The sequence below is a fragment of the Phalaenopsis equestris genome, unplaced genomic scaffold (genome assembly GCF_001263595.1).
Source record: "Phalaenopsis equestris unplaced genomic scaffold, ASM126359v1 Scaffold000107, whole genome shotgun sequence".
Lineage (NCBI taxonomy): Eukaryota > Viridiplantae > Streptophyta > Magnoliopsida > Asparagales > Orchidaceae > Phalaenopsis > Phalaenopsis equestris.
Genome location: NW_018164549.1, coordinates 2,079,976 through 2,088,934, shown reverse-complemented (window position 1 = coordinate 2,088,934; position 8,959 = coordinate 2,079,976). Strand labels below are relative to the sequence as shown.

General features: G+C 36.4%; 1 protein-coding gene across 2 annotated transcripts; it reads left to right on the top strand.

Annotated features, from left to right (window-relative positions):
- Positions 1-5,946: 5,946 nt before the first annotated feature.
- On the top strand, positions 5,947-8,035 carry LOC110020887 (phosphorylated carbohydrates phosphatase TM_1254). 2 transcript variants are annotated; one of them, XM_020719161.1, is made up of 3 exons: positions 5,947-6,135; positions 6,426-6,791; positions 6,919-8,035. In XM_020719161.1, exons 2-3 carry the CDS (start codon positions 6,649-6,651, stop codon positions 7,754-7,756), a joined length of 981 nt encoding a protein of 326 aa, XP_020574820.1. In that variant the 5' UTR covers positions 5,947-6,135; positions 6,426-6,648; the 3' UTR covers positions 7,757-8,035. The 2 variants fall into 2 exon arrangements, with proteins under 2 accessions (XP_020574820.1, XP_020574819.1); XM_020719160.1 differs by having other exon boundaries at positions 5,948-6,135; positions 6,426-8,035.
- The last annotated feature ends 924 nt before the right edge of the window (positions 8,036-8,959 follow it).

Genomic DNA, 8,959 nt, shown 5'->3' with positions numbered 1-8,959 from the left:
GATCATTTAAAATATAATTAACTATAGGGAATTGTGTCTATAAGAGACTTAAGGTCCGTTTGGGGCAGCTTATAAGTGCGGGCGGCGTTTTCAAAACGTCGTCATACCGTTTGGTTCGCGCGTTTCGCCAGCTTATCCGAAACTGTGTTTGGGTTTTTACACTAAACACAGGCCGCGGGTCGTTTGCACTAATCCCTTGCGGTCGGCCCCGACCCGCGGGCCGCGTTTTAGGATAAGCTGCTTATCCTGAAACGCACAAGCTGCCCCAAACGATTACTTAGTAACCCAGATAATTTAAACTCTATCTAGTCTTCAAAAAAGATGGGGGAACAATCTTTTGGAAATTTCGTAGACCAAAAAAATATCCTAAATTTCTTAGTTTAAATAGTTGAGTCTATTAAGTGAAATTCTCATCTTCGAAGATGAAGTATTAGTTGTAACATTGTGTTCGATTTTTCAAATCATTAGATACATGAGATCTAATTGGTTTCATTTTTTTAAATTAAAATGCCTTTACAAAATTAGACTTTATTTATTAAAATAAATTATTTAATGAAATTAATAAATCATATGTTCAAACATAGTAAAACCAACAAGGTCTGCCGACTCAAAAAAATAGATGAACCACAGCTCAGACATCAATCGATCGACCAACTCAAGAGACGGACGGACCAGAAAGTCAAATAATCCCAAAGTAACTAGACATGAAAAGGCAATTCATGATCGATCAAGTCACGAGCCGGTCTACTAAAGTATTGCCCAGAAGAAACCAACTGACAAAAAGAATAAACATCATACAACTCTTAATCGGACACTAAGAAATTGTTCAGGAAGGATTCAGTTAATCGTAATTTATAAATTTGTAATTGTAATTTCACAATATTTGTTTGATTTTTTTATAAGCTTATAAACATAGGAGGACTAAATAAAAAAACGGATTATGAAACATTAGAAAAAATACCTAATTTTGTACGCCTTTTAGTTTCCCTCTCTTCCTATCTTTCTCTCTTTTTCTTTTTTATGTTTTATTATTTGGATGTGATTCACGAACAAATCTAGGTTATGTGTGTGTGTGTGTGTGTGTGTAGATATAGTAGTTTTTTTTGGAAGATGAGGGACATTCTAATCTTTTTTTTTTAAATTGAAAAATGAAATACAACAAAAAATAATGTACAACTAAACTTAATACAAAGTACCCTAAATACAAACAACCTCATACAAAATAATACAAAAAACAACATCATTCACTCCAACAACAACAAAAAGCCAAATCGATACAATATAAAAACTTGAAAAACAACCAAACAGAACCTCTTCAATCAACATCAACTACAATCATCAACCTCAAAATAAAGCTTCCCAAGCAGCAACAAGACCAAATAGCATCCTCAATATAAAGATCATAATATTTAAAAGAACAATAACTTCATCTCGAAATAGCAACCAAAAAATCCATGAGTGACGATTCATAAGAGCATCCTTGAAAAAGAGCTTTAAAAATCCAGAAAAGAGCAACAACTTTTTAATTGGCATCTGAAGAACTACAAAACCAAATTAACCAAAATAAAGGCCTTATAAAAAAACAATCAAATGCATAAGAATCTAAAAAGTAGAAAAGAGAAATAATCAGAAAAGCAAAAACCAAAAGCAAGAAAAATAGTGGAAAACTCAAAATTAGCACAAGAAACAAATAAAATAGACAAAGAACGTAAGTGAAGAACCGAAATTAGAGAGAGCTAGCATAAGAAGCAGTCGTAACCAAAAAGAAAAAGAGCACAGCCAAAACCTATCCAAATCCACGAGAATTCATCTAAATTCAGTGAAGTAAAATCCTGGTTAGCTATTATTAATATTTATTAATTTATAAAAAAAGAATATCACAATTTTTCAAGTCATTATGACTTATTTTCCAAGTATGAATAACATATTTGATAAAATGACCTTTTAACCAAACAATCAAAACACAATACATGATTAAAAAGAGAAATATAAACACTGTTATGAGAATATGAGCTAGTTTGATCCCAAAGATAGGCATCGTCATATATGATTGGAATTGTAATAATAACATTTAAACAGAAATTTGGAACATTGCTAGAAATGTAAAAAATAAATCAAATTTTCATCAATGATTACATCTCTAAGAAAATTTTGAGAGAGATTAAACGATGAGAAAATTATATCACCAAAATACTATGTAGGAAAAGAACCATGAAACGAAGTATTATAAAAGGAAGAAAACTATTCAAAGTAACCTTACATTTGAGATGGTGTCTCATTTTAATCTTAAACTGTTGTGAAAAATGACGGCAATAAAGTAAAAGATAGAATGAGTAAAATTGCACACAGAAAAACACCAGAGCAACACACAGATTTACGTGATTTAGCAAATTTGCCTACGTCCACGAAGCTGCAGAAGATTTATTTCTTCGAGGAATTACACCCCGTCGATCACCTCGACGATTAATGTTTATAAGAAAATTTCTACTTTCTTCTCTCCCTTCCTCTTTCTCTCTTCCTCTATCTCTCTTAGCTCTCAAGATGACTTGGCTTGGTCTTGCTTGACCTGTTTGGCTTTGCTTGGCTTTTCCTTTAAACCAAAAAAGACTATTTATAGAAACCATGAGAGTGTTAGGTGGGAGGTTGGTGAGCGGTAGGTGGGATGTAATAGGTGAGCGGTAGGTGGGATGTGGTAGGTGAGCGGTGGGTGAGATACTTAATTAGGAAGCTAATTAAATTCGGTGGACTGAGTCTCCACATTACCCAACAAGTCTCCCACTTGGAGACTGAGACACTGAATGCATCACCTACTGGTTGCATCATCTACTAGTTGTACCGATCTTTTCCTCAAACATAATATCCTCCACCTCTACAACTCAAAACTTCTGTCTTCATGTCAGAATACCAGCTGAAGTTGAGCACAATTTCAGCTTCTCACAAGTAACACCCTCAGTTGACATATCACCGCCAACGTAGCCTTATACCACCAAGCTCTTTCCTGGGTTACTCCTGTATCTGCTTACAACTCCCACTGCATGAGCAATATCATGCCCTTACTGAAAGCTCTTTTCAACAAGTCCAGCATTGTACCTCTTACTGCCGCAAGTGCAGTTTTCACTCGGTACACCCACTTGTTGTGCAATGCCTTCTTCCTTAGTAGAAGTTCTGTCAGCTCCCAAGTCTGATTCTTTGGTAGGGAATCCGTCTCCTCCTTCTTGGTCAGCTCCCACTTGCTTGAATTCTCATCTTGCAAGATTTTTTCATAGCTCTGTGGTTCTCTACCATTTGTTTGTACAAGGTCTGGTTGAAATTGACCTTTTTGTGCTTCCCCATAATGCACCTCTAACTCGTGTGTCCTTGTCTGAGTAAACCTGTAGTCATATATAGTGTGTCAGCTTTTTACCCCGAGCCAGTACTAATGCTCCTTTGGTAACCTTCCAGATGTTATCTGGGAACACTATCGAATGACCACCCTTATTGAGCTGCCTAACAGAGATGAGGTTTTTCTTCAACTCAAAAACGTGTCTGGCCTTTTCCAAAGTCCATTTGCTCTTGTTAGGGAATGCAATATCAATGTCTCTCATCCCCACCACGTCCAGAGCTTTTCCATCAGCCAAATATACCTTCCCAAAGTTACCTGCAACATAATTTCGCATTAACTCCCGACGGGAAGATGTATGGAAGGAAGCCCCTTAATCCAGTATCCAGTCATCAACAGAACTGTAAACTTCCAGAAATAGTGCATCATATATTTCTTCAGTTACAACATTAGCGTCATCATTCTCCTTCTTCTTAGGATTCCTGCAGTTCCTTTTTATGTGGCCAGCCTTGCCACAATTCCAACAGTTTGTCTGCTGAGCAGACTTTGATTTTGATCTTCCTTTGTTTGAGTTTCTGTCATGTGATCTCCCACTGGAATCAACATTCAGCGCCGAACTTGAACGCGAGGTTTCGCCAGAATGGCTTCGCTAGAATCCTTCCTGCGCACCTCCTCAGCCAAAATCAAATCCCGAATATCATCATATTTCAGCTTGAATTTACCTGCAGAACTGCTAATTGTCATCTTCATGGCTTCCCAGCTATTTGGCAATGAAGCCAACAATATCAGTGCCCATATCTCATCATCAAAATCAATTTCAACAGACGACAATTGATTTGTGATAATATTGAAATCATTTAGGTGTTGAGCAACAGAGACACCATCCACCATCTTCAAGTTGAATAACTTTTTTCATCAAATGCACCTTGTTATTCGCCGATGGCTTTTCATACATACCTGATAAAGCCGTCATGAGATCTGAAGTAGTCATCTCCTTAATGACGTTGTGGGCAACCGATCTCGACAGTGTTAATCGTATAACCCCCAGAACCTGTGATCCAATAGATTCCATTCTGCCTCGTCCATCTTTTCTGGTCTCTTTCCTAGTAACGAAAGATGAAGTTTCTTCCCATAGAGGTAGTCCTCTATCTGCATCCTCTAGTAAGCAAAATTTGTGCAATTGAACTTCTCGATCCACGAGGTCATCACTTCGTCTCAGCCCATCGTTATTCCTTAGATTTGAACCAAAGCTCTAATACCAATTGTTGTGAAAAAATCAATATAATAAAGTGAAAAATGGGAACGAGAAAAATTGCACGTAGAAAAACACCAGAGCGACACATAGATTTATGTGGTTCGTAGATTTATGTGGTTCGACAAAAGATTTATGTGGTTCGACAAATTTTCCTACATCCACGGAGTTGCAAAGGATTTATTTTTTCTAGGAATTACATCATCGAGTGTCTTGACGTTTACAAGAAAATCTCTCTCTTCTTCTCTCCCTCTCTCTCTCTCTCTCTCTCTCTCTCTCTTCCTCTCTCTTAGCTCTCAAGATGACTTGGTTTGGTCTTGCTTGGTTTTGCTTGACTTGGCTTTTCTTTTAAACCAAAAGAAACTATTTATAGAAACCATGAGAGCGGTAAGTGGGAGGTAGGTGAGCGATAGGTCGGTGTGGTAGGTGAGCGGTAGGTGAGATACATAATTAGGAAGGTATTAAATTCGGTGGACCGAGTCTCCACATTACCCAACATAAACAATATCCTTCCAAGAGAGGTGGATGTATATATAAGAAAATACTACGAGATCTAATCCAAAAGGAGGCATAATAATTCTAAATCCATTTAGGAAAATAAGAATTACTATTAGAAAATTTTCAAATAATTTTAGAATTACAAATAACGTTGATGTTATCCAAGAAAAGAATACCGAGACCACAATAAATTTTAGAAAAAAAGTAACATTGTTCCAAGAAATGCTATAAAACTTATCATCACTATCATTATGCAAAAGAAAATTTAAAATAATAAAAGTAATTCTTTTCGTAATCTTTTTATAAATAACAGACAAAAGAATTAATAGTATAAATTACTCAAAATAGTAAAGTTAATATGTTAAAACCTACCAGCAGCAGATAAAAGCTTTTGCTTCCAAGCAGCCAACCGCTTCTGGAGTTTATAAAAAATAACATTACAATCAGTCAGGCCCAACTTAGTTGGTTTAATAATAACTCTCAAGCTATTCCAAAGATAAATGTTTAATAATAAGCCCATAAATATTCCAAATTTGATTTTGACTAAATTTATCAATGGACTAAGAAAAACTATAAAAGATTTAAAATTATTAACAAAAAGATTAATAATCTAGCTAAATTTAATCAAAGTATGTCTAATAATGATGATAATATTTAAGTAATTTTTTTCAAATAAAAGATATTATCAATATAAATTAAATGAAACATGTGATGATTAAGAATAGAAAGAACAACAATAGTAATGGCAAAAAGAAAAAAAGTGAATGATATCTTGCTCAAACAAGAAGAATGTAGGCTTATAAGCCTTCCTACCTAAACATAAATGAATTAAACAAGGGATAGACGGCGAAAGATGTAATCAATTGGTGGGATTGGACACGGTACACGTGGCGTTGGCTGAAGCCATAAAGCACTGTAGCACGGCAAAACCGACCCAAATTTGCGGGGGCAGAGGCGTACACGGAAAGGATTTAGATTGAGCCAAAAGCTAACATATTTCTTCTCCATTTCCTCTCTCCCTTCGTCGTTCGACTCCTTGCTGAAGCTAACTGTCAATCCCTTCCAGGTTTTTCTTATCCTAATTTAGATGCTCTGTAATTCGATCGAGGAATCGAGTTTATTTGGATGCAGTTTTAATTTTATTTTATTTTTTTTTTCAATTTGTGTACTTGGATCTTAGATTCTGATTTTTGTTTATTGTTGTCGCGAGTCGGGATGCATAATCTGCTTAATAAAATTGGTTTTAGATGTAGTTAACGTGATTTTTGTATTAGTTTCTGTTTTTCATGATCTGTATTCAGATTTTGTTTATTGATTGAGTGTGTTTATACATTTCTTCTTATTTTGGTTTGTTAGGGTTCCTGCCCGGGAAATACAGATACTTGAAGGCTTCGTGGGGTTTAGGGGTCGAATTTGTTACTTTCTGCTGAAGCTGAGAAAGATTCTATTGAAAAATTAGCATAATTAGGGATTTTTTTGGAAGGGAAAAGCTCTTTTCTGGTTAGATTTGTGTAATCCTCTGCTAATATCATTCTGCCATGGCGATTGATTCGATCGGTGCTTCTACATCAATTATGGGATGCCGACCAGTCTACCAAAGGGCTTCCTTCAAGAACGGCTCTTGCAAGAGGCGAGTGGAGGTTTGCCCGCTGCTTACGACAAAGCTCAAGGGTCGTCGCCTGTTCTGTTCACAGAATCTGAGCTTACTGACAAAGCGAACAGGTAGTTTTTTTCATTCTTCTTCTATCAAATGTCTTGCAACGGAGTTGACCAAGGAAGCAAGACCTGGAGAAGATCGTTCCTTCCATGGTTTCAAGTACTCTACTGATATTAATCTGAACGCTAGCAGGCTATGGCCGCCGCCCAACAAGGCCGATAACCCATCACTGCACAATCCATTGCTCCGGCAAGAGAGAATGGGATCTGGATGGTTAGGTATAATCTTTGAGTGGGAAGGCGTTATTGTGGAAGATGACCCTTCATTGGAGAGGCAGGCTTGGCTAGTTCTAGCTGAAGAGGAAGCAAAATCTCCTCCCCCTGCCTTTCTTCTAACAAGAATTGAAGGAATGAAGAACGAACAAGCTCTTTCAGAAGTCCTTTGCTGGTCTCGAGACCCATCCCAGCTCCGCAGATTAGCCTCTCGAAAGGAGGAGATACAACAAAATCTTCATGGTGGATTCCATCAGATTCGATCTGGATCACAAGAGTTGGTGAGTACACTCATGAGACATAGAATCCCCATTGCAGTGGCATCAACGCGCCCCCGAAGAGTCCTCGAGGAAGCCATGGAGGCTGTTGGTTTGCGAAATTCGGTGGATGCGATCGTGGCGGCAGAGGATGTGTATCGAGGAAAGCCAGATCCTGAGATGTATGTGTATGTTGCGCAGCTCCTGAATTTTATACCGGAGCGGTGCATTGTGGTTGGGAACTCGAATTCGTCGGTGGAGGCGGCTCATGATGCAAGGATGAAGTGTGTTGCAGTAGCTAGCAAGCATCCACTGTATGAGCTTGGAGCTGCAGATCTTGTGGTGCGTCGGCTCGACGAGCTCTCCATTGTTGATTTGAAGAACCTTGCTGCTGTTGAATCTCCGGAGTTCGAGTCAGGCGAGATGGAGGTGGAATTGGAAGAAGAGGACATGGCTTCTTCTTCTTCTTCATCTGTTGCGGTTGATGATGGCTTCTGGTAAGTTGAATTATTACTGTATAGTTTAGGGTTCAGATTGGATGCGAATTATAAGCTGTAGCAGTTAGGGACTGGAGATATTGTATATGGTTACTTAATTGAATATAAAATGCTATAATCATTGCAAATCTGTAAATATAAACCAAATGTAGTAAAATAGATCACTTATTATGTTTTTGGCTGGGTACTACACTTCTATGATGGACTGTGCGTTCTAAATGGAAGTGTGGATTTATGTACTGAGAGCTGACATATCTAATAGCTAAATTTTGATAGTTATATAGATTGCAGATGAGAGAAATTTGAAGAACTGGTTGAGGAATCTATTGATTTTTTAGTAAAATGCTAAAATAGTCCCCGTCAATGTACATGGGGCTGTTTTTTTCCTAGAGTTTATAGAAGTGTCAAAATAGTCCCCAGAGTCATTAAATTGAGAATGAAATAATCCCTTGGAGCCCAATTTTATAAATAATCAGGGACTATTTTGACACTTCTATAAACTCTGAGATTATAACGGCCACATGTAAATAGTAGGGAACAATTTTGGCACTTTGCTTGTTAATTTTTATAGGATAGAAAAATAATAACTTTAGATGCATATTAATGCATATATTTAGGAGGATTTACATGCATAACATTTAATTCTTATGTACTAACATATCTAATAACTAATTTTTTTACATTTATATACAATTTTAATGTCTGAATTGCATCAAAATAGATGCTTGAAATAGTGTATTTCATTTTAGAAAACTTAATATGAGTAGTTTTTTTTTTATATGATCTAAGGATTTTATACAAAATATTAGATATTTAAATACGTAGGAATAAAATGGTATGATTTTAAGTTCCCTGAATGCTTGTATGGTTACATTCATAATCAAGATTTGCACTATAATGAGTAGGGCAGTTTAATGTTGTGTATGGGAAAGTCTTGTCTGACCTGTTTCTGCCTCAATTTTAGCTCATGATAAAGTGGTGAAGCATGTGCTTTGACCTAGTAAGCTACTTTTTAAAGTTGACTAAGATGTGGTACATTAAAAATAAACTCAAGAAATTTTAGGATTGCATAAAAAAAAAAAAAAAACATTATAAAGAGCTTAAAAATATTTTGGTGGACATACAATTTTATGAATGCTCGAAGTTATTCTTTTTTATTGAAGGATCATAAAAAAAACTTGTCAACCATAGAAATGCTGACTTTAGT

Excerpts from the sequence above, each read along its gene's own strand:
- LOC110020887 (XM_020719160.1), top strand. The coding sequence starts at position 6,608 with ATGGCGATTGATTCGATCGGTGCTTCTACATCAATTATGGGATGCCGA.